Genomic DNA, 25200 nt, shown 5'->3' with positions numbered 1-25200 from the left:
TATCTTCATTATTAACAGCAGGTGTTTTCCTGCCAGTTTTCTTCATCATTGTAATGAAAGTTGTCATTCTTGTCTCCCCGTGAGGGGAAGAATCGGGTGGAGGGTTCGGCGAGTCTCTGCGGACCGCCGCCCGGAGGGGGTCAAGGTGGAAGTTTAGGGACACCCTGCGGTCCGCGGCCCGGGAGGACCGTCTCCGGGCGGTGCCCGCGGAACGCGCTACGCGCGGAACCCACAGACGGCAACGCGCGCGAGCCGGAGGGCAGACGCCGGCGCGCCGGACGCGGGGAAGCCAGGACCCGGGGGTCCGGAAGTCAGGGTTGCCTGTGGCCGCCCCGGGAGTCAGAGTCCGAGCAGGAGTCCGTGTGGGGCTGCGGGTGAGTGGCGGGCGGCGGGCGTCTCGCTGGGCGGCTCCGGGAGGCGGCAGGAGCGGGCCCTTTGCGGGCGTGTTTCCTGAATGCTGGCCGGGCGCGGGCTCAACATTACCGTCGCCTCTTCCCTAGCGGGGGTGACCCTCTCCCCGGGCTTGCCGTGGGATTCAGGGAGGGGCGGTGGCCAGCTCTTCGCCCTGCTCCTGGAGCTGCGCTTAATGCTGTTCTTCAGCGAACCCTCCCGCAGCTCTGTGAGGTGAGGTGAGGTCTGTTGTCTGAATCCCAGGTAGGGAAACTGAGGCTCAGGGAGACCCAGGTCGGTGCCCAGCCAGGTTCCACTCGCTGTCTCCTGGGCCTCGGCTCCGTCTTGAGGGCACCTGGGTTCTCTGACCTGTCTCGTGGTCAGATTCTAGCTAAACAAATTAGTTAGAATCCAATGGCAGTAATTTCTAGCAGAGTTGAAAGATGGTCAGCTCTTGGCTTTTTATCCCACTTGTCTTTGGGGAAAGGACATGAGAGGCCACCCTAGCTTGGGCTTGATGGCCAGTGAGCAGCGGAGCACTTTGCCAATTTGACACTAATCTGAATTGTCCTGAGCATCAGTTTGCTCATGCTTATAAAATATTAAAATGCCTGCCTTACAGGGTTGTTGGCAAAATTAAATAGTGTTTATAGCTGTGGTGTGCTTAGCATAGAGGAGGAGCTTTGGTCTTGGGAGCCATGCAGGGCGGCTCACGCCTGTAATCCTAGCACTGTGGTTGGCCAAGGTGGAAGGATTGCTTGAGCTCAGGACTTCCAGACCAGCCTGAGCAAAGCAAGACCCAGTCTCTACTAAAAATAGAAAAATTAGCTAGGCAAGGTGGCAGGGGCCTGTAGTTCCAGCTACCCTGCAGTTCCAGCTACCCTGCAGTCTGCGGAAGGAGGATTGCTTGAGCCCAGGAGTTAGAAGTTGCTGTGAGCTAGGATGAGGCCATGGCACTCTAGCATGGGCGACAGAAGGAGATTTTGTCTCACAAAAAAAAAAGAAAAGAAATAGTCTTTTGTTTTCCTTTTTTCCTGGTTCTGTAGGCATTTGGTAAAGCGACTAAGGTGGAGAATTATTGGAATCTTAATGATATCCAGACCACCACCAGGCCTCCACTCCTTAGGCAGACCCACTGGTTCATAAGACATTGACCTAAAAGGAAATTTCCATGTTTATGGTATCTTTAAAGCACACATACCTTTGATAGTATTGCTGGTGAGAGTTGACAGGGTGCTGACAGATCAACCTGCTGCTCCCTTTTGAATTCACTTTCAGTGCTCCTAGCTACAGTCCCTATTTGGGGTGCTTGCTGTCAACAATTAGCAATTGCTAAGCACTTGCTAATCTCTCTTTTTAAATTAGGAGGACAAACTGCACATGCAGACCTTGTGGGATGAGGCAACAAAATCGAAGCTGATATGGGGGGGTTTACTATAAAGAACCTTTCTCTGGCCATCTTTACATATTTAAGCTTTTTTAAAAAGCAAGAACTTAAAGTGAATAATGTTGGTAAGGCAAAAGTGTGAAGATGGTGTATAAATAATAGTGTTGGTAAGGTGAAAGTATGACCATGGTGTGTCAGTGAAGCTTACAAAGCGTGATTTTCAGGTTTTGTCCTCATGGGCTTCTATTTTGAAGTGTGAGGTGTGCTTTAATGGAATAATAGGGAGGCCCCAAGATTAGTCACAGAAAACTAATGACAGTTAAGATTGCATAAAGTTTTAATGGTTGGAACCTGGTCCATCCTGGGGTTTTCAGCCCCCACTTGGCAAACTTGGTGGGTGACCTTTGGAAAATGACTTTCTCTGAGCTTTAGTTTATTCTCCTGTTTGAAATGGTTGTCCCAAGTGGCTACCAAACTCCTTTTCCCCAGTATTTCATTATGATTCCATAGTTTTGAAGGAAGCAATGTTGTTTCTTCAGTTAAAATAGTGGTATTCAGAACATTACAAAGTACTCATGCAATACTAAAGTATAAAGTGTTGAACTACGACTTTTGTGTATTTAGAGCTAAAGTTGTTGGACACAGGTATGTATCACACGTGAATAAAAACCGCACAGTCTGACAGTTAGGCAATCTGAAATGGGGACAGATGTGCCTTTGTGTAAACTGCTCCATTTGGTCCCTCTCCTTGGGTAAATGTGATGATCCCCTTTAAGATGCTAAGGCAAAATATTCCTCTCTGAAGGGACTTGTCGTTCTGTTATTTATCGAAAAACTTAGATCTTAGATGTGGAGAGGAATGATGGAGATACGAAAACTTTATAAAACTTCCAGAAACTTTTACACCATGGAAAAAAAGAACATTGAAAAGAAGTGTTTATGGTACTCTAACAGATTTAAAGTCAGTTTTTAAATTTTAGAGATCTAGAAACATTTTTATTCTTCGCTTTACAGGTGCTGTGACTCCGTATTATATATTCAGTCTGTATTTTCTCACCACCTGCTTACCGTTAGAGTGAACAAAGCAAAACTCTCCATTTTCCCGGAGCTTGCTTACGTTCTGGGAGCTGTAAGATAAGAACCAAGTAAGTAGATGGAGGCTGTAGCACGCACAGTAGTGGGTGCTATAGGGAAGCAAAGCAGGGCTGCTGTCCCATTCACTGAAGGATACTCATAGAGGCCAGACAAGATCCCCCTCAAAGTGCAAATTCTAGGACAAACAGGCCCAAGTTCAGATCCATGCCCTGCTGCTCAGGCTGTGGACTCTGTGACCCTGCTCTTCCCACTGTAGGCCAGTACAATGGCAGGATTGCCTGGGGCCTGGCATGTCCTCACTGTGGTCTGACTGCTGGCCACTCCATGACTCAAACAGGAAAAATCTGAGGAAACCTGTCAGAACAAAATTTTTTTCCTGCTTTGGAAGGGTTGGGAAAACTTGAAAGCTTTCATGGAACAGTCCTCCCCCTGCTGCCAGAGTGTGAGAACAGGAGGCCTTGTGTCTCTTTTAAACCTCATTTCTGGGTCTCTGACTTTGGTAGAAACAAAATTTCCCCAGAATGGAGAACAGAGGCCAGGTCACAACAGCTTTGGTTGTTCATTTATTAAGCAAAGAGTTAGTGCTTGCTGGGTGCCAGAGATTGAACAGTGACATGATCACAGGGGGAGACAGACTAACAATACCAGGTACAGTCTTCACGAAGAGGTGCAGGAGGTCAGAGCAAGCAGACCAATGGGATGAGGTGGCCAAGCAGAGGCCCACAGGCAGGAGCAGCCATGACACCAGGGAGGGAGGGCCTTGGGGCACAGGGCAGGGCAGCAGGAGAGGCTTGGGGCTTGTCTCAGGCTGGTGAGCTCATCTGCAGGAGCCAGCACCGTCAGTCCAGATGACCTTGCCTCTTCGTCTCTGGGATGATCGTGTATTTAAAGTTGTTCTGGGTTTTGTTTTGAGATGGTGAGGTTCTCACTGTGTTGCCCAGGCTGACCTCAAACTTGTGGCCTCAAGCAACTCTCTTGCCCCAGCCTCCCAAATAGCTTGGATTACAGATGCGTGCCAGCATGCCCAGTCCAACTATGCATTTAGTGGGAATATCCAAGTATTATTTTGGAGGAAAAAAGCAAATTATTTTATTTAGAGCAGCTTTCTTATAAAGATGACTGATTTCATTGTGGTCCTGTGGTCTCTTTACAGCAAAGGGACAGGGTTGACAGCTTATAATTGCTGGCTACTTTGTGGCACTGGACATGAGAAAATCTGAGGAAACATATTAGGGTAAATTTTTTTCCTACCTTGGAAGGGATGGGAAACTCAGAAGTTCTCATAGAACAATAACCACCCTTTGCTGCCAGGTTTCCCTCTGGCTTCTGACTTCTTAGAGTGGGAGAAAAGGAATCCCCAGGTCTCCTTTAAACCTAAGCCTTTGTTCTGCTTCTGCGCACTGTGAAGAGTTAACAGCTGCTTCCAGGAGGGAGGCTTTGTTGGCATCCTCTCTGAATGATGCCCTTTCCAGCCCTCTTTTATTTTTCAGGTTTTATTTTTTCCTTTATTTTATTTATTTATTTTGAAACAGAGTCTTACTATGTCACCCCGGGTAGAGTGCCGTGGTGTCACAGCTCACAGCAACCTTCAACCCTTGGGCTTAAGTGATTCTCTTGCTTCAGCCTCCCAAATAGCTGGAACTACACGTGCCCACCACAAAGCCTGGCTATTTTTTGTTGTAGTTGTCATTGTTGTTTAGCAGGCCTGGGCCGGGTTTGAACCCACCAGCTCCAGTGTATGTGGCTAGCACCCTAACTGCTGAACTACAGGTGCTGAGCCTGTTTTTTCCTTCTTTTTTTTTTTTTTTTTTTATTGTTAAATCATAGCTGTGTACATTAGTGCAATCAAGGGGTACAGTGTGCTGGTTTCATATACAATCTGAAATATTCTCATCAAACTGTTCAATGTAGCCTTCATGGCATTTTCTTAGTTTTTTCCTTATTTTTACAACCCATTGTCTTTCTTTCTTTTTTTGTTTATTTGAGACAGAGTCTCACTATGTCGTCCTTGGCAGAGTGCCATGATGTCACAGCTACCTCAAACTCTTGGTGTAAGCGATTCTCTTGCCTCCAGCCTCCCGAGTAGCGGGGACTACAGTTGCCTGTTACAACTCCCAGCTATTCTTTGTTGCGTTTGTCATTGTGTAGCTGGCCCGGGCCAGGCTCGAACCCGCCTGCCTCGGTGTATGTGGCTGGTGCCGTAACCACTGTGCTGCAGGTGCAGAGGCCTCTTAGTTCTTTTTCATTAGTTACCAGTACCCACAGCCCTAGATGTAAAAGAGGCACAAGGGAATGTGCTGAGCAGGAGGCCACAGCCTTGACTTCCAGGCCTGACACTTCCAACCCCCAGGTGACTGCTTTGACCGTTTGTTTTGTTCCCCTGACAAGTCTGCTCTTTGTAAACAAGCATGTGCAGATGCAGGCACAAGAGATCACATGTGGCAGCGCTCTGTACACACCATTACTTGTCTGACTCTCTTGACATCATTTAGATACATTCCTTTCTTTTTTCAGAGTTTCACTTTGTTGCCTCGGTAGAGTGCCATGGTGTCATAGTTCACAGTAACCTCAAACTCTTGGGCTTAAGCGATTCTCTTGCCTCAGCCTCCCAAGTAGCTGGGACTACAGGCGCCTGCCACAATGCCTGGCTATTTTTAGAGACAGGTCTTGTTCTGACTCTGGCTGGCCTTGAACCTGTGAGCTCAGGCAGTCCACCCACCTCGGCCTCCCAGAGTACTGGGATTACAGGCGTGAGCCCGCTGAGTGCTCCGTGGTACTACTAGGTAACCAGTTCCGGTGAGGGACACTCACTAGTTTCTGATCTTTTATCATGAGTGATAATTGTTAGGGTGGAGTGCTCGTACATGCAGGTTTTGAGTAAGATTTCCAGATAAAGATTAGGATATAAAAGTATAAATTTATGTTATCTTCCTCAAAGGAGAGAGGGGAAAGAGAGCAGGGAAACAGGGCGGCATCCCAAGGAAAGAGAAGGGAGAGGCCTGACCAGAGGCCAAGGGGTTTTTATGGGGACAAAGAAAAAGAAAATAATGATTATGCCCAAATTAACAGCACTGTGCAGGCTGCACCCCTCTTTGTTCTTAGCTGCTGACACAGAAGCTGCAGACAGGTTTATCACTGCTGTGGTCCTGAGGCCTGTAGTTTGCACTCCCTGTTGTTCAAACTCCAAGGCTGTAAAACAGATTCTCAAAAGCAGTTTTAAAAGAAAAAGATTTACATTCCTTTCTGTCTCTTTAGCTCTCTTCAGATGTTGTGAAAACTGGGTCCCCACAGGGTGCCTATCAGCAAAAGAGGGAGACCAAGAGAGAGGCATGACTGGTTTTAGCCCTTACCAAAAAGCTGTGAGTTAGTGATTTTTCTTTTATTTTGTAAGACCAACTGTCCTTTCAGTAATACTACAGAGAATTCCCCAGGGGTGTGTTTAGTCATAGGCTCCACTGTGTCTGGCCTGAGGGCACTCCAGTGCTGCCCTGTCCAGTGGCTCCGTGTCCACCCGGACAGTCTCACCAGAGCCTGCCACCCAGCTTAGTGGCCGCTTCTCCCTGTAACCTCACCTTCCCAAGTCAGCATGTCACTGCCTGATCCCCTCCATAAACTCCCCTGGATTGCTTCCTTAGACTCCAGTAGAGCTCACCCTATGAGGTCACTCCCACCCCACCCACCTTTCTCACTCTCCTGGAGTTGAGTCTGTGTAATCAGGGCCCCTCAACCTCTCCCTCCCCCTCTCCCTCCCAACTCACCTGGCCTCTTCTATCTAAATCCAGCTCTTCCCCACCCCCGTGGGGCCCACCCCCACACCACCTGTCCCCCATCAGTGGACAGATACCCCACGCTTCCTCCACCTACAGAAGTGTGACCCTGTTGGCCCCCTGCACCTACTGGACAGCCCCCCTCCCAGGCCCTTGGCTGACCAGCTGCCTCTCACCCAGTGGCCCACCCAGGGCCATCACGCCAGCAGTTCCCTTCCCTCTCACCTACATCTTTTCCTTCTCTGCTGGACCAGTCCCATCAGCAGAGACCATGCTGGCGTATCTTTCAGCCTAAGAGGAAAAAGCACTCTGTCCTGCCAGGCGTGCTTACGCTCTCCCATGCAGCCTTCACCACTGTCACTCGCCAAGCAGCCCCCCAGTGACTGTGAGGTTACCAGACCCCATGGTCAGTGCTCAGCTACCACCTCACCCCGCCTGTCAGTAGCCTTTGACATAGCCATGGCAGCCCTGCTGCGCTCTTCCCTGCCAGGCTGCACTCTTGCCCTGTGCTCTGACCCCACCCTCCTGCCTCCCCCTGCTGGCGGCTCATCTCCTGATGCCCAGGCTGTCTAACACGCCATTCAGTGACAACACACCTCAGCTCCTCCGCCTCCACGGAGCTGCCATTTCCTTTCATCCCTACCCTGTCGGCCTGGAGTCATTCTTGACTTGCCTGAGTTTCCCCTGTCCCAGGCCTGCCCAAATTCTGACTGCCTCCCCCAAGCAGGGCCCAGTCACTCTCCTGTGTGGCAGCTAGAGATGTCCCTTTAGCACTTGAAGTCAGATCATCCCACTGCTGTGTGGACTCTGCTTCCTCCCTGTTCCCTGGGGCCAGTCCAAGGCCCAGAGGCCCGTGTTCTATGCCCTGGTCCCTCCAGCCCCTCCAGCTTCTGGCTGTCCCTCTGACCTGCCCAGCCGTCTCCCCCAGGCCCCTCCTCCCCCATCCTTCTGCCTGCACTCTTCTCCCAGGTGTCCCTCCCCTTTCCACATGCCAACTCCCAGCACCACAGCAGGTTCTTGGAGGTTGGGACCTGGTGCTCAGTGCTTTATTCCCTGCTGGGCCAAGCATATGTAGGTGCTCAGTAAGTAACTGGAGTCATGGGATTGGTGCCCAGCAGTGGAATCGCAGGGAATGTGCGCTTGAAGTTCTGGGAGGCGTCTTCAGACAGCCCACACAGAAGCTGTTCCAGTGTAACTTTCCCACAGCCTCATCCGCCGTGCGCTCAGACTCTGGTCTCTGCTCGCGCTTGTCATCTTTGAGTGTCAGTGGACATCACTTTATAGTACACAACAACTCCTAAAAATAAGAACACAACAATCCAACTGAGAAAAGTGGGTAAAAAACAGGAATGGAGGATAGTTCACAGGAAAGGAAGCCAAATGCTTTTAAACATCTTCAAGTGCTTGTGAGTTTTGAGACACATAGGCTTTGGTTTTTTGTTTTTTTTCTTCATATACTAGAATTATTTCAGAAGTTCACTTTTTTTTATTTTTCTGGTTTCATGTTTTTACTTAAATCTTTGCTAGACCCGGAATCTGTTTTAGTGGGTTATGAAATAGGAGTCTGACTTTTTTCCCCCAGAAGGTTGTCCAGTGTCTCAAAAGGCTTTTTTTTTTTTTTTTTTTGTAGAGACAGAGTCTCACTGTACCGCCCTCGGGTAGAGTGCCGTGGCGTCACACGGCTCACAGCAACCTCCAACTCTTGGGCTTACGCGATTCTCTTGCCTCAGCCTCCCCAGCAGCTGGGACTACAGGCGCCCGCCACAACGCCCGGCTATTTTTTTTTGTTGCAGTTTGGCCGGGGCTGGGCCTGAACCCGCCACCCTCGGCACATGGGGCCGGCGCCCCACTCACTGAGCCACAGGCGCCGCCCTCAAAAGGCTTTTTTGAAGAATCTAGTGCTATGTTTATAAACACCAGTGCTGGATTTATAATGATCAGAAGGACAAGAAGTGTTCACATGGCTTTCTTTTACTCAGCCAGCGGGTATTAAATGTGTCTTGGGCAGGGAAAGCTGTTACTGGAAGCCTCCTGTGTCCTATTGGAGGGTGCAGCAGTCATGGATGGTGGCATGAGTGCAGAGATCCAGGGTGAGAGCTCTGGGCACAGGAGAGGCTGACGCCTCCTGTCAGTGGTGTTGGAAGACCTCTATAAAGGAGAGTCAGCAGTTGAGTGGGCCTATGGGCAGTCCAGCTGTATCCTCCAGGCCTGGGGAAACATCCTAGGCAAGGGAACGTGGGCATGAAGGGTTGAAGTGTATTTTTTTCTTACGTGATTGTGTCCAATTTAATTTGGCCAGAGCATGGCCTGCAAAGTGAGAGGTGGAGTGGAGAAGGCAGGACAGTAGATGTGAAGGACCTCTTGACCGCGCTGATGAGTGGGCCCACCAGCCCAGGGATGGGAGCCAGGTGTCCACCTGCCCCAGTCAGCAGTCCAGGCGCATAGGTCCCAGCGTCTTCCAGTGGATCTCAGGCACTTCAGCGGACTGGGGCAATTGTTTCTATGTCAGATGTCTTCCGTTTTCCCTAAGTTTTCTTATCCTTGCCTCCAGTTTATCTTGTTTTATTTGCTAAAGTGAATTTCCCTGTTGGTGGTTTAGGTTCTTTCAAAGCTCATTGTTACTTTCTGAGTGTCTGTCTTCTCTTTAGGAGTCAGCAGTTTTGGGCTACAGAAGAGCAGTTCTGAACTTCTCATCACTGTCATCCTAAAGCTGGAGCCTGAGCGCTGAAGGAAGATGAAGACTGTGCTCATGGTTGCAGAAAAGCCATCCTTGGCTCAGTCCATTGCCAAAATCCTCTCTCGAGGTAGGAAAGCCCTACCCTAAGCTTTCTTTATTGTTCACACCTCACAGGACGCTTCTTCTTCCCCAGTGCTACTCCACTCTGGTTGGGGTAAAGAGGTTCAGGTTGGCGGGTGTTAATGAAGCACCTCACCATTAGTCACCATGAGATGCGTTTGCTCCCATACCTGGTATGAGCCACACAGGGCTCCCAAAAGGATCCGGGCCCAATTCACAATGAAGTAGAAGGTGCAGTCTTCGTCAGAGGCTGTGCCAGTCAAGGGTGTTGGTCACAAGCAACAGAAACCAACCCTGAAAAGAAGCAGACACAGCCAGGACCCCTGCCCAGCCCATGGACACTCACCACTGCCTTCTGGACCTGACATCACTTATGAGCAGTCCACGGGCTGAGTCTCCAGGGAGCTTGCAAGGGAACGTCTGCCCTTCAGCTCCTATTCTGGCCACTGAGGTTGTTGGTGGGGCACCGTTTCCCTTCCTATCTTTGAATTTCCTCCTATAGGAAGGGTATTTGTGTGCTGAGTATCCAGAAATGTCAGGAAATGGCAGGCATCCACTTGACCTTCCCTTGGTCCAGCGGTTGGCTGAGGAAGAGACCCTGGTGGAGCTGTGAAGCCATGATCTGCAGGGTAGAGGAAGCCTGAGGAGTGGTGCACAGCCCCCAGAGGCTGAGAAAGTGTGGCTTTGGGCCATCAGTAGAGGATGAAAAGAGTACATGGGATTTGATCATTTAGGAGGCCCCTAACTTCTGAATAAAGTTTGAATGAAATGAGAAAGAAACTGAGTTGAGTAAAAACAAAAGTGCAGAGAAAGAGCCTGAGGGCGTCTGGTCCAGTTTCCCCAGGACCTGGGCTCCACATTGCGAGCACACTGTACTGGGTTGTTGGCAGATACTTCTTCCCCTACACACAGCTAAATTTCTCAGTACCTGCTCACCCACAGCAGCCCAAGGAACGTCGTCACTGACCACTATGGGGAAGAAAGACTCAGGCTCTTCAGAAAGCAGCATCAGGATCGGGGTCTCCATGGCACCTGCAGCTCGTTGGAGCAGCCATCACCATGTGCTTCTCCTCCCCAGGAAACATGTCCTCGCACAAAGGACTCAACGGGGCCTGCTCAGTCCACGAGTACACTGGAACTTTCGCTGGCCAGCCCATGCGCTTCAAGATGACATCTGTCTGTGGTCACGTGATGACTCTGGATTTCCTGGGTGAGCCCCCTATCCTGCTGTGGGAGCCCTACGTGGTATTGCCCAGGGTCCAGTTGGAGCCAGGGAGCACCAGTGTACAGAAAAGTTTGTCCAGAATCCATGACTCATGAGGTCAGCAAATCATGGAGTGGTAACCCAGGATGCTTGGGTGCTTGGGTGAGGTGCCAAGAACCAGGCCTTGGAACTCAGTAGCCCAGGGTCCCCGTCGCAGTACCACCCCTCAGCCACTGCACTCCCTGTGTGCCTTCCCACGCAGAGAAGCTGCTAGCCATCTTTAGGGCCCGTGCAGGCATTCGAGAGAGGGCTGCTCCTCCTGCAGAGTTGACTGCTGTCCACTGGTCATTTGGTGGCTGTTATTGTCCTCATATCATTACTATTCATTACTTTGGAAGGACCAGCCAGGTCTAGCTGCAGGGCCACGTGGTTGACAAGAGTCAGACACAGGCTCTTCCCCATGCTCTGGGGGCCTAGGGTAATGACTGGACCTCTGCAGTACTTCCCAGGATCACTGAGGACTCAGGGTGATAGGGAAGGACAACTCAGCACAGAGCCTGGGACACAGCAAAGCCTCAGTAGTTCTTGCTGCTCGGTGATGACAGCAAAGACGATTGAGTTGAGTTGTGTGGCGGAGCATTTGGACCCCAAGTTTCATCTCCAGCAGGCAGTTGTAAAGCCAGGATTTGAAGTTGGCTCCATCTGACCCCATTCTCCCAGGCTGCAAGAAATGGGCCTAAAGGAGAGCCAGAGCATGCAAGAGCCAGGCCTTAGGTAGGGAAGTGGGTGGACGTGCCAGACATGAGGCTCAGAGCAGCCTCCACGGGGGACAGCTGAGCACCTGTGGACCGAGAGGGTTATAGAAATCCAGTTTGAAGAGAGCAAGAGAAGCCGCAAGTGTGTGGTCCAGTGCACACAGGCAGAGCAACCAGCTGAGGAATGGTGCTGCCACCCACAGGGAGTCCCAGAAGTGAGGCCAGAGCAGCAGCCCTGCCAAGTGTCAGCCAGCAGTTCAGCTTAGGAAGGATGGGTGGGCAGGGGTTACCCAAAGGCCTGGACTCATGTCTCTGTCAGGATAACTCTGGGCAAATAGTTCTGTAAGCCTTCCTCTCCTTATTTGTGAGTGAGGCTACTGTCCTTCTGGTGTTAACAACAGTCTCAGGGGCTGAGACCCTGGGAGCTGTGAAGTGTGACTCAGTGTCACTGTGGCTGTGGCTTGTAGGAAAGTACAACAAGTGGGACAAGGTGGACCCTGCAGAGCTGTTCAGCCAAGCTCCGACAGAGAAGAAGGAGGCTAACCCCAAGCTGAACATGGTGAAGTTCCTACAGGTGTGCGGGCCCCTCTGGGCATGAGCACACCAGGACCCCCGCCCCCACCCTACTCCTTGTGCAGGATCAGCAGCAGACATCCTTGGCTGCCGTACTTGAGTCTTTATCTCCCCCATTCTGGTCAGGGAGGCCTTCACTGGCAGTCCTGGGTAGTGTCTTGCCCTCTCTGTGAGCACCCCTGCTGGCCCACAAGGCCTCTGCCTGGCTGTCCTCACAACCCTGTTGTGGCACCCGAGGTCCCCAGAGAGCAAGCTCTCATCCTGTGAAATACTTTCCCCCCAATTTTTAAAACAAATGCATAGGGCGGCGCCTGTGGCTCAAAGGAGTAGGGTGCTGGCTCCATATACCAGAGGTGGCAGGTTCAAACCTGGCCCCAACCAAAAACTGCAAAAAAAAAAAAAATGCAGACACATTATGGAAGATTGGAAAATATGGATAAGTAGAAATAAAAAGTTACTTATAATCACACTACCCAAGACCACCACTTTTAACATTCAGGGTTATTTCATTTTAAACCTTTTTCTGTGCAATTTGGGGGGATTAAGATCATATTGGAATTATATATATATATATATATATATATATATATATGGTTTTTTTTAGCCCAACAAACATCAGTTCTGCACTATAGTCTTTTTTGAGCTTCCAAGGCAGCCTCTCTGCAGCAGCTCCCTGCCCAACCTGGGCACGCGTCCTCCTGAGGCTTGGGCACCTGGACACAGGCTCTGCCTCTGTCCGCGAAGGGAGCACCAGGGGCCAGTGGCATAGGGCCAGGCCTGCATCAGGTGCTCATGAACATGTGCTGTGTGGCAGGTGGAGGGCAGAGGCTGCGACTACATCGTGCTGTGGCTGGACTGCGACAAGGAAGGGGAGAACATTTGCTTTGAGGTGAGCACGCAGCCCACTTTAGTTCTCGATTTTGGCCTTTTTGCCTGCAGCCCCACTGACATAATCACAACCTTCCTGGGGCCAAAGGAGGGAATAAACTATATTGGTTTAGGAACACGTTTCCCTCCCTTTATTATGAAATTCTGTGGACACTTCAAGATGCATAGACTATGAAGGGTGACCAAGGGTGGGGATGTGCGGTGTGAGTGAGCATAGAAAGGCCAGAATTGCTAGGTAGGGCAAATTTCAGAACGGGGCTGTCCTGAGGAGGGCAGGGTTGGGTGCCTGGCGTCGGTGCTGAGCTGCTTTGCAGGCCTCATATTTCTCACCTCCTGCCTTCTTGTGTCCTCCACCCTCCCTTGATGGCTCCACCTCCCCACCATCCCTAGGACCCCTCCTTACAGGGAAGCAGGTGGCAGCTCCCTGTGCCCCATACCCTGTGCTTGCCTTGGTCATGACGGCTGGTCTCATCTGTGCCCCTGAGGCCACAGCTACCTGCGGGTCACCCCCTTGCCTCTGCACCCCTAGCTGTCACTCAGGGCCCAGGAGCACGAGCACCTGGCCTGGCGGTGCAGCAGCTTCCGCAGCTGTGATCACGCTCTGTCCCTTCTCTACAGGGCTGGTCCTCCCTAGAGGGCTGTGCATCCTGGGGATGAGAATGGTAGCAACTCAACTTCTGGAAAGGGGGGGAGATGGAAGAGGGTCTGCAGGGGCAGGAGATGGTATTGCACACACAAGCAGGCCGGCCTGGAAGGAGCCAGATGGCACAGTGGGGTGTGAAGTAGGCAGGAGAGATCTGGGAGGTGGTCACCGACAGCTGCCGCCACCACCCCCAGGTCCTCGATACTGTCCTGCCAGTCATGAACAAGGCCCACGGCGGCGAGAAGACAGTGTTTCGGGCCCGGTTCAGCTCCATCACAGACACGGACATCTGCAACGCCATGGCCCACCTGGGCGAGCCTGACCACAATGAGGCGCTCTCCGTGGACGCCCGCCAGGAGCTGGACCTGCGCATCGGCTGTGCTTTCACTAGGTGCTGGCGTGCAGGAGTCCCTCAGCCAGAGCCCAGCCTTTGCCAGTCCCCATCTGTGGTCCCCTGGCCTCTGGGATCCCAGATGAGCAATAAGCAATGTGACCACTTTAAAAATCCTGAGGAGAGACAGAGATCACTTAGGCCACTACAGGGTAAACAGTGTCTGTGCACTCTGGGGTCCTGAGGACAGGGTACGCTGGGTGTGATAGAATAGGAGCCTCCCTGGCCTGAGATGGCAGGGACTTTGGTCCCCTCTTGCTTGCTCCGTCCCAGGGGTGCACAGCTGATTCCTCTGGGAAAGCCACACGCTCTGCCTCTCCCACTGTGTTCTAAGAGGGAGCCACCACCTGTGCCACCTCCCTCGCACTCCCTAGGCCTAGGCTGGCTCACACAGTGTCTCACTCTAGTGTCTTGAGTGAGGTTGTGACTAAAGTATCTTTCTCTCCCCACCTCCCCCCACCACCACCCGCTCCAGGTTTCAGACTAAGTATTTCCAGGGGAAGTACGGCGACTTAGACAGCTCTCTCATCTCCTTTGGGCCGTGTCAGACTCCCACCCTGGGATTCTGCGTGGAGAGACATGATAAAATCCAGTCCTTCAAACCAGAGACCTACTGGGTGCTGCAGGCCAAGGTTCCTTGCCCTGCTCTCTTCATGCTGGGGCTTCCCGGGCTGGGCTGTGGATTCTGACAGTGTGCCGGTAGCATCCCGCAGGCCCCAGGCTGAGGGCAGAAGTGTGGGCAGCTGTTCCCAAGGCTGGGCCTGGGTGTGTTGAATTTGGATAAGTGGGAATGAACTCAGCTCTGGCAGTGTGGGGTGAGAGGGCTCTGAGGGAGCCAGTGGCTGCTGTGGTCAGGTCCCAGCACTGAACCGAGGTACTTGGCTTCCAAACAATTTATAATCCCCAAATAGAAGCCTCCACAGAAGCTCACCGTAAGATACACAGGATATAAAGCATAACACAGAACCATTCTGTACAACGCCCAAGAGTTGGGGGAGGGCAGGAGTGGTGTGAGCAGGAGCTCAGGTGCATCGGCCTCAGCTGAACAGGCACAGCTGTGAGACATCTGTCCCTGTGCCCTGCCTGGAGTGGGGCTCGCCTGGGTGTTTCTTGTGTGTTCACCTCTCATTCTTCCTACAGGTTAACACTGACAAAGACAGATCTCTCCTTTTAGACTGGGACCGAGTGAGAGTGTTCGACCGAGAGATTGCACAGATGTTTTTGAACTTGACAAAGCTGGAGAAGGAAGCCCAGGTGTGCCTGCTCCCCCACACCTATCACCTTTGCCTTGGGTGGGGCTGGGCCTTGGAGGCCTCTGGCTAGAGGAATAGCCTGTGACCTGGACCACGTCTTTCTCCCCCTTTCTGAAACACAGACATGTTTTTAGAAAGAGGAGTGTTTGCTCACCCATACTCTCCTCCTGCCCATTTCTGCCCAGAGCAGTTGCTGCAGTGTGCTGCAGTGTGCTGCATGCCTGCTCTGCACCAGGCCCCCTCCACACCTGTGACCCTGTCCATGTGACCCCACAGGCACTGCCTCCATTTCACACAGAGAGATCTAAAACAAATAGTTGTCGAGGGGCCGGTGTCCACATTAATGCTTTGCCCCAGGTTGCACAGCCAGCAGTGGAGAGGTCTGGGATCCAGACCTTTCCTGTCTTTATGACATTGTGTTTTGTACTGAGGGTTTGTATGAATTTGAAGGACAATGTTGCGTGGCTGTTAGGAGGGGGGAGACTGGCCGCGTGGGGTAGGGGCACATCTGTGGCCGCTGCATCAAGTGCCCAGACGTGAAGGGCTCCCAGAGGTACCGAGGTGCAGCCTGGCCTCTTTCTGGCTCCTCCTCCTCCTTGTCTCTCTCCAGCTTTTCTCCAGTGCCTTCTTGCCAGTCAAGCAGTTGTGTCAGGCTTCTGGAACTTGTAAAGCTGCTCCCTGCAGTTAGCATCCATCAGATTCCTGCCGAGACCCAGAACCCCATCTCTACCTCCTGACCTCACTCACAGGGCCCCATCCTCCACCACTGACCAGACACACATACACAGCAGCCTGCAGCCTTAGTGCTCCCACGCCATCGGTCTGGAATGTGCACAGCACTGGCCCGGCCAGTCTGTGGGATTGGCAGGGGCAAGGGCCTGGGGTTGAGTTGTTTGGATTGTTCTTGCCGTAGGCAAAACAAAAAGCTGTCTCTCCTGACCAGTGTTCAGTCCAGAGGTGGAGGGTGGGAGCTTGCCGGTCACGCACAGCCCACAGATGCTCGCACTTACCCTGCGTGGTGTTTACAGAAATTTCAAAATAGTTACCAGCACTCAAAAATTGTGAGAGTTCACCAAGAGTCCTGACTCTCAGCTTATCTTTAACAATTGGAAGACAGCAGTACTAGCAGACCTGGAAGGCGGCCCTACCTCTCGCAGCAAGGAACAGGCGCTGCCCGAGCTGGCCCTGCTCGCCAGCCCTGGCCCCCTGCTCACTTCTGTGGGATTTGCATGTGCAGCCCCTTTTCCTAACTCTCCAGGTTTTCTCTTTCCCTAGAAAATTCTCTAGAAAAGAAGTTTTTCTTTTTTAAAAAATAAAGAAGTTTTTGCTCTGTCTTCCAGACTGTAATGCCATGGCATGATCATAAGCCACAGCAGACTCAAACTCCTGGGCTCAAGTGATCCTCCTGCCTCAGCCTCCACAGTAGCCACACCCAATATTGTTATCTTGAGATGGGGTCTTGCATTATTGCCCAGGCTGGTCTCGAACTCTTGGCCTCAAACAATCCTCCTAAGTAACTGGGATTGCAAGCGTGAACTGTCTAACCTTGCTAGAACAGAACTTCAATTCTTCGTCCCTTCCTGGTTCTAAATAAATAACTAAATCAAGTCTGTAGAGTGCTGCAGATAGCAAGTTAGAGATGCAGGCCAATTGGACAGAACCAGACCCTTTGTCCACACATCCTGGTTCCCTCTGTGGTGGCGTCTTCCTCCTCTCAGAAATCCCTGTGTTGGTCCCGTCTTCCAGGTGGAGGCCACAAGCAGGAAAGAAAAGGCCAAGCAGCGGCCCCTGGCCCTGAACACCGTGGAGATGCTGCGTGTGGCCAGCTCTGCTCTGGGTATGTGGAGACGTTTCTCTAAAGTTCCAAAGGCTCCTTGAGGTAGGCTCCTGGGGCCCTGTTCTGTCCTGAGGGAAGTGCCCAGGGTCACCGGGCGGTGATCGTGCTGTCACATCCCCTCCCAGCAGGAATGCCTGAGGCTTAGAGGGGACCTGAGTCTCCCGAGACTTCATTTCTCTTTACACTCTGGAGTAGAAACAAGTGAGAACAGGAGAGAGGATCCTGTTTCAGAGCGTTGTGGTTAATACTCACAGCTTCTCTGAATGTCTGTGGGGAAACAGTTTTGTAGTGTGCAATGTCTGAGTGGCTAGTGCAGGGACAGAACACATACATGTAGGCCACCCTCGAGGAGGGGCCTTGTGTCCCTGGCTCAGCAGAGGCCCCTCAGAGCCATTAAACCTGGAGTTCCAGCTCCACAGCTAACTGGTCCAAATCCCAGCTCAGCCACTTCCTTCCTTGCCCTGAGCTTCAGCTTCCTGGTAAGAAAACGGAGCAATGCTATCACATTGCTTTAGGTTGCTATAAGGATGAAATGGTGTAAAATAGCACGTTTCCACAATAGCAGTGGTGATGGTGCCACTCCCTGACAGGGCCGTCGCACTGTTAGCATCTTTGAGCAGCTTTTGCTGGTGCAGGGAAAGCCCTGGCCAGGGGTCGCCTCTGGAACAGGGGTGAGCATCGCCTCCCTGAGCCTTGTTCCTCAGTAGTAAGACGGGACAAGGCTGGAAAGCTGGTACGCTCTGACCTTGGCCAGCTGCTAGGCGTTGGTGACCCTCCTATGGGAAACTGTGGGCAGTATCCTCTCAGAGTGGTAGCTCTAGGGCCATCAGAGGGCAGTGATGCTATGGAGGGATGGTCAGCCAAGCATCAGCCTCTGGTGGTTGGGGGGTAGTAGGCTCAGCCTTCCCTCAGTGGCCCTGGGATGCCATGAGGACAGGAGCACACAGGAGCTTAGGACTGAGGGCCTGCGCTGACTTTGTCATACAGTTCCATGACTGGACAGTGTGGGGTGGCTCTCTGAAGGTCACATCCCATCACCAAGCACTGTGAGGGTCTGGGATGTGTAGGGTGAATGGCATTTCCTGTCAGGCCCCATCCCGGGCCAACCCTTGCAGTGCAGGACTCAGACTCAGACAAGGCCGCATGGCACAGGTCACCCCCCAGCTGACAGCTGTGCTCTCCAGCCATGCCTGCTCAGGGAACTCTCACCCTCGAGGCAGTGCCAGCCCCATGTTCCGGGCCAGCTGAGCCTCCATCTCTCGCAGGCATGGGGCCGCAGCATGCCATGCAGACGGCCGAGCGGCTCTACACACAAGGCTACATCAGCTACCCGCGGACAGAGACAACCCACTACCCCGAGAACTTCGACCTGAAGGTCTCCCTGCGGCAGCAAGCCAACCACCCCTACTGGGCCGACTCGGTGAGTGGGGTCAGGCCTGCCCTGTGACAGAGGCAGCACCCTGCACACGCCTGTTGCCGACGCCTTGGGACCGTCTTCGGCAGATTGGCCAAGCCCAGACTTGGATTCTGCCCTGCCCTCTCCCACTCAGGTGAAGCGGCTATTAGCAGAAGGTATCAACCGCCCAAGGAAAGGCCACGATGCGGGTGATCACCCCCCCATCACTCCCATGAGGTCGGCCACGGAGGCTGAATTAGGTATCTCACACCCACCCTCATGCCTCCCAGGGAGGGGTGAGAAGCTGGCAATGTGGGTGCTCCTTCCTTCCCCACCTGCTCCCAGCTGTGGTGAGGGGGTCGCCTGAAGCTGAGATCCAGTGTTCCTCACGACTAGAGTAAAGAGGTAGCAGCAGGTGCAGGTGCCTAGTCAGAGGAGGCGAGTGGGCAGGTGGCTGTGGAGAGCGTAGGGTGAGACCGAGGCAGAGAGTGACAGGTCTCAACGGTGGGGTGTGTTCTGCCCAACCTGGCCTGAGGCAGTACCGTGGCCCAGGTGCGGGGAGCAGGCAGGCAAGGAAGGGCGAGCAGTACAGACAGAGGTAGGAATCGCATATGCACAGCTTGAATTGGAAGCCACAGGCGCATGTTGCTGGAGCTGGTGCCTGAAGGACAATCCCACCAGGAGCAGCTTCGGGAGGTCATACAGGGAGCTGGGAGCCACAGCCGAGAGAGAGCCACCGAGGCACAGAAGACTTAACTTTCCTCTTCTGTGCGGTTTCCTTCCTCCTTCCTTGGGCTTTCAAGGCCCTGGTATCCCTACTGCTCAAGCTAGAGTGCCGGGGTTTCTCCCTGCTGGAGCCCCGAGCAGCTCCCCAGTGACAGCACTGGCCTGTTGCAGGGGGGGACGCGTGGCGGCTGTACGAGTACATCACCAGACACTTCATCGCCACAGTCAGCCACGACTGCAGGTACCTCCAGAGCACCATCTCCTTCAGGATCGGACCCGAACTCTTCACCTGCTCAGGGAGGACGGTCATCTCCCCAGGTAAACTGCAAGCCGCAGCTTTCATCCCACCTTCATAGGGTGTCGTACGTCCTGTCCAGAGGTGGGAAGCTCAGGGTCGGAGGCCTCGGCCGTCCAGGCTGGAGACCCTGGGTGGCAGCACTGTCTCTACAGGCTTCACAGAGGTCATGCCCTGGCAGAGCGTGCCCCTGGAGGAGAGTCTGCCCACCTGCCAGAGGGGTGACACCTTCCCCGTGGGCGAGGTGAAGATGCTGGAGAAGCAGACAAGCCCCCCCGACTACCTGACCGAGGCCGAGCTCATCACACTCATGGAGAAGCATGGCATCGGTGGGTGCAGTGCCTGGTCCTGTCTCCAGCACTGGGGCTGGGAATCTGCACCTACAAAGCTGCCTGGCAACCCCCGTATGCCCCAGCACTCACCTAGAAACTGCCTATCCAGTGTGTGAGCAGCCCTACAGCAGGCAGCCCCTCATGCCTGGCCCTCCCCATGAAGGCCCAGATGAGCCCTCCTGCAGTCAGGGCTGTGGCTTGGCCCAGTATACCAAACACTTCGTAAAAGTCAGATCAGGCCAGGCATAGGGCTCAGGCCTATAATCCTAGTACTTTGCAAGGCTGAGGTGGGAGGATTGCTCGGGCTAGGAGACCAGCCAGAGCAAGGACAAGACCCCATTTCTACTAAAAATAGAAAAACTAGCTGGGTGCAGTGGCAGGTGCCTGTAGTCCCAGCTACTCAGGAGGCTGAGACACCAGGATGTTTTGAGCCCAGGAGATTGAGGTTACTATGAGCTGTGATGATGCTACTGCACTGCAGCTAGGGTGACAGAGTGGAACTCTGACTCAAAATAAAAAACAGATCCGCATCCTCCCTAGTCCACTTAGCCAGTGCAGGTCTGTCCTGGAATCAGGCACCAGGGAAACCTGATTCTCATGGGATCCCTTCCCAGTGAGGAGAGCAGAGATGCCTGTCCCAGGGACAGAGCTTCCCACAGGACAAGCCAAAAACTTCCAAGTGAGAACAGGCTGTCCAAGGGAATTTGTTGAATCAAAAGTGTAGTCCCTGGTGCACACAGGAGAGGTGGCCTTGCCCAGTCCCCAGGCCCAGGGGCTCTGAGCGGGATCTCACATGACTGGGGGCCTCCTGCCCTGGCCACGCTCCTCCTGCTGGGCACTGCCTGTCCCCTGTCATGCTGCCCCTGCTGGTGGGTTTCAGAGGGCTGTGGGACAGTCAGGGTGTCTGGACCTGGTCTCTGTGCCATCAGTGGTCCTGAAGATGGACTTTCAGGGAACATCTCACCTCAGCCTGGGGCCCTGCTCACCATGGTGGCCTCAGCAGGAGAGCGAAGCTCTGGGCCTGCTTCTCCTGGAGACCTGGGGTGCGTGTGGGGGTCCTGATGTGGCAGCCTTCGGCCCACCGTGGGGTATAGGTACTGCTCCCCTGCGTCCTCTGCCCCTCCCTGTCAGTGAGATATCTGTGGCTTTTGGGAGCCATACACTAGACGTGGGCCAGACCCAGTCGACAACACGCTTATGCAAGTAAAGCAGGTGGTTGTGTCACCTTCTCAACAGCAAAGTGATCAAGAGCAGCCATGCGGCCCGTGTACAAAGGGCCTGACTGGAGCTGTTGTCCGGGGCTGTGGCAAGAGCTCAGCAGGCGTGTGCTGCAGGACAGCTCAGGGCCTGGCAGACTTGGGCACCACAGCCAGCCATGTGGCATTAGATCCCAGGCTCGTGGCAAGCCCCTGGCCGCGGGTTTCTTTGCACGTGGGATGCTTTCTCACAGAGTTGCTGCGGGAGGATGTGTGTCGCCTGCCAGCACTGGGGAGCATGCATCTCCTCTTCACCTTCCAACCAGCGAGAGCCACACTTAGAATGCCTCATCTTCCACTTTGCCTTTTCTGCCAAGAAGGGGCCTCGAGACGGGGAAGCTGAGTTCTTGGAACTGGGGACCTGCCCCAGAGATCATGAGGGAGCCTGGAGAGAGGGCAGAGGTCAGGGACACAAAATGGGTAAAATTGGCCAGGTGTGGGGGAGTGGCTCAGCAGTGAGCCTGTAAGTGCCCGTGTGTTTGGGGACCTGGCCCAGGCTCAGGGAGGGGGCAGGTGCCACAGAATTGAAGGTCACATTTACCAGGCACAGAGTAAGCTCTCTGACCCGGGCAGAGTTCCATAATCTCTCTGAGTCTCTGTCCTCCACTGTAAAGCAGAAACAAGCACCCGTGCCGTGGGGTCACCCTGAGGTTCTGAGGCCAACACACAAAAGGACGTGGTATGGTGCCCGGCCCAGCTTCCCTCCTGTGGGTGACCAGGAGCAGCAAGGGAGGGGCTGAGAGCCCAGGGGCCCCATGATAGGTAGGAGAGAAGCTGCAGCTGGTCCTGACGGGCATGCCTGAGCCAGCAAAGGCACACCAGGCCTCCGTGCATTTCAGGCACAGACGCCAGTATCCCCGTTCACATCAACAACGTCTGTCAGCGCAACTATGTCACTGTGGAGAGCGGGCGCCGGCTGAAGCCCACCAACCTAGGCATCGTCCTGGTGCATGGCTACTACAAGATCGGTGAGTCCCTCAGTCCTGCCCCCACCAGTAGGCCTTCCTGGCTCTGGTTCTGCCACCTTCCCTGGACGGGACCACTGCCTGGTGCTGCCCCAGAACCCCCAGGACCTGCAGGGGCCAGGGACATGTTTGAAGGAGGAAAGGACACATGGGGGGCTCTTTCCTAGATAGCAGCTACCAGCTGAGGTGCTGGTCATCTCTGCTCCCTGGAGGTCTCCCTGAGGCTAGTGGGAGGTGGAGGAGCCCAGAAACATGCCTATGGTGTGGTCCTCAACACAGGCTGTCCCTGACATTCTGCACAAGGTTTCTGGGTGGGAAGACAGGAAAGGCCTGATGCAAGGAGCCAGCCTGGTGCCTTCCTACCTTGGAGGACCAGCCAGAGCTGCCCACGGGGGTGGCAGGGCCCCAGTGGAGCGCTCACAGCAGCACTGCCCTACCTACTCACAGACGCCGAGCTGGTGCTCCCCACCATCCGCAGCGCAGTGGAGAGGCAGCTGAACCTGATTGCCCAGGGCAAGGCCGACTACCGCCAGGTCCTGAGCCACACCCTGGATGTGTTCAAGAGGAAATTCCACTACTTTGTTGACTCCATTGCAGGTAAGGTTCATCTCTTCCCTGACTCTCACCAGAGGACCCTCCATCAGGGCCACCAACACCCAGAGAACGAGAGTCCCCAGGGGAGGTCACAGGCTGGAGCAAGGATGCCTCTTTTCTGCGTTACTGTCAGGACGAATGAGCAGATGTGTTAACCTCTGGGGCCAGGAGCATACGTGTCTGACAAGCGGGGCTGCTGCCCTGCCATCCTGTCACCGGCAGTAGAAATGCATCACCTGCAGGGCGTGTCCACACCCAGATCCTGGAGCTCATGTGTGGGAGCCCCTCCCTCCAGAAACACCAAGCCATCTGCCAAAGAGGTGGGCTGTGGGAGGGCGTCTCCTGGAGACCCGGAAGGTGTGACTTCTGCTGTGCCCTGCTTGCTCTCAGGCATGGATGAGTTGATGGAGGTGTCGTTTTCACCCCTGGCGGCCACAGGCAAGCCCCTCTCTCGCTGCGGGAAATGCCACCGGTTCATGAAGTACATCCAGGTAGGTGGAGGAAAGGGCCATGATCACCCTCCTGGCCTGCGGCACCCTGAATGAGTACAGGCAGGTCTTGTCACCTCTTGTCACGTAAGAATGACTCAGGCACAAAGCAGTCTTACCACACAAATAGCCACAATGTCCCCGTGACCACTGGAACACAGAAGCCATGGACTGTTTAAGCATATAGTGTCCATTTTCCCTGACTCCATGGCACTTGCCATCACGGCCATCAGCATACCTACAGGGGTGTTGGAACTGCCTTTCTCCACCTGTGCAGCCAGGTCCTGGGACTCACAGCCCAGGTGGACAGGTCCTCGCCTGGTGACACATTACGGATTCTGTATTCTGTGTTACAAGTTCTGTGTTGTAAGGGGCGTGAGGCAGGCAGGCAAGCTGGTGGCCTCAGCAGCCTCACGAACCCTCCCTGGCTTTGCTGCAGGCCAAGCCTAGCCGCCTGCACTGCTCCCACTGCGACGAGACCTACACTTTACCCCAGAACGGCACCATCAAGCTTTACAAGGAGCTGCGCTGCCCACTGGATGACTTCGAGCTGGTCCTGTGGTCATCGGGCTCTCGTGGCAAGAGCTACCCACTGTGCCCCTACTGCTACAACCACCCGCCCTTCCGAGACATGAAGAAAGGTGAGTGTGGTGGCCCCTGGCCCCAGCACTTGCTCCTCCCCTGCCAGGGATCTGCAGTCTCTCTGTTCAGCATCAGCCCCTACCTTGCACCAAGCTGGGCTCCCAGGGGACCCCTCACCCTGGGTCCTCCCACATTCACTGGCACTGAGATGGAGACCCCAGCTGGCAGGCCTGCCACCCTCTGTCCGGGTCATCACTGGGCAGGCGACTGTAGTCCACTCACTCAGGCCTGGGCAGTGGGAGTGCTTTACTCCCGCCTGGGCTGGGGTGAGTGAGAGGAAACAGCAGACAGAGGGCCTGCCATCGAGCGGTGCTCCTTAAACAGCGTCCTTACTGCGGCAAAAGAGGAGCATATATCCAGGGAGGCAGGGAGCACTGAGCCAGGAGTCTGGCGGGGGCCCCATGTGCTCCCCCACAGCTGCGCTAGCTCCTTCAAGCCCTGCACAGCCTTTCAAGGTATCGTCCTTCCATATCACAGGCTAGGAAGCAGCAGGAGCAAGGCCTCATCCACATTTACTACAGGGGACTGAGGCCCTGTCCCTGCCCTCTAGTAGAGCAGCTATGGAAAGAAAGAGAGGGACGACTGGGCTCAGCTGGAACCCACCAAGAAGGCATTAGCCCCGGGAGCCTTGAAAGTTGAGGTTTTAGATAAACAGAGGACAGGGGTGGTGGCAGTGGGGACCTTGGAGAGCCTGGGGCCAGCATGAGCAAGGCATCTCCAAGAGCAAGGCTGAGAGAGGCACTTTCTACTGGGATGAAGGACAGGGGTGTGAGGCAATGGGCATGGACCAAGGGCTGTAGCAGGGAGAGGGCAGGTGTGTGTCACAGCGCTCCCCTCTCCTGCCAGGCATGGGCTGCAATGAGTGTACACACCCGTCCTGCCAGCACTCGCTCAGCCTGCTGGGCATCGGCCAGTGCGTGGAGTGCGAGAGCGGCGTGCTGGTGCTGGACCCCACCTCTGGCCCCAAGTGGAAGGTTGCCTGCAACAAGTGCAACGTCGTGGCGCACTGCTTCGAGAACGCCCACCGCGTGCGCGTGTCAGGCGACACCTGCAACGCCTGTGAGGCTGCCTTGCTCGACGTGGACTTCAACAAGGCCAAGTCCCCACTGCCGGGCGATGAGACACAGCATATGGGCTGTGTCTTCTGTGACCCCGTCTTCCAGGAGCTGGTGGAGCTGAAGCATGCGGCCTCCTGCCACCCCATGCACCGCGGGGGGCCAGGGAGGAGGCAGGGCCGAGGGCGGGGCCGGGCACGACGGCCCCCAGGGAAGCCCAATCCCAGGCGGCCCAAGGACAAGATGTCAGCCCTGGCTGCCTACTTCGTATGACAGTCCTACCCTGACCCAGGATCCAGTACGATGTGGACACCTCATGACAGTTGTCCTTTGGGCCATTGAAACCATTAAAATGCATTTTGTTTCCTCCAGAGGAAGAAGCTTGGGGCTTTTGCTGGTGTAGCAACATCAGAGGGTCTGTGTCCCTGAGCACCTGTGGGGTCCCTCCTTTCCTCTCCCCACCTCTGCCTT

General features: G+C 54.1%; 1 protein-coding gene across 9 annotated transcripts; it reads left to right on the top strand.

The window, feature by feature from the left end:
• The first annotated feature begins 273 nt into the window (after positions 1-273).
• Positions 274-25100, top strand: TOP3B (DNA topoisomerase III beta). 9 transcript variants are annotated; one of them, XM_053587779.1, is made up of 20 exons: positions 408-624; positions 2792-2922; positions 6128-6231; positions 9288-9443; positions 10515-10646; positions 11863-11969; positions 12783-12857; positions 13694-13890; positions 14366-14522; positions 15031-15144; positions 16890-16980; positions 18246-18400; positions 18531-18636; positions 19274-19420; positions 19553-19726; positions 21825-21953; positions 22398-22547; positions 22935-23035; positions 23472-23673; positions 24521-25100. In XM_053587779.1, the coding sequence occupies exons 4-20, from the start codon at positions 9374-9376 to the stop codon at positions 25000-25002; spliced, it is 2589 nt and encodes an 862-aa protein (XP_053443754.1). In that variant the 5' UTR covers positions 408-624; positions 2792-2922; positions 6128-6231; positions 9288-9373; the 3' UTR covers positions 25003-25100. The 9 variants fall into 9 exon arrangements, with proteins under 9 accessions (XP_053443753.1, XP_053443755.1, XP_053443759.1 ...); XM_053587781.1 differs by lacking the exon at positions 6128-6231 and adding an exon at positions 4026-4106; XM_053587778.1 differs by lacking the exons at positions 408-624; positions 6128-6231 and adding an exon at positions 274-374.
• Positions 25101-25200: the final 100 nt, after the last annotated feature.

This window comes from Nycticebus coucang, chromosome 4 (genome assembly GCF_027406575.1).
Source record: "Nycticebus coucang isolate mNycCou1 chromosome 4, mNycCou1.pri, whole genome shotgun sequence".
In the NCBI taxonomy this organism is placed as follows: Eukaryota; Metazoa; Chordata; class Mammalia; order Primates; family Lorisidae; genus Nycticebus; species Nycticebus coucang.
Note: the sequence above shows the minus strand (reverse complement) of the source record. Positions and strands in the feature narration are given on the sequence as shown.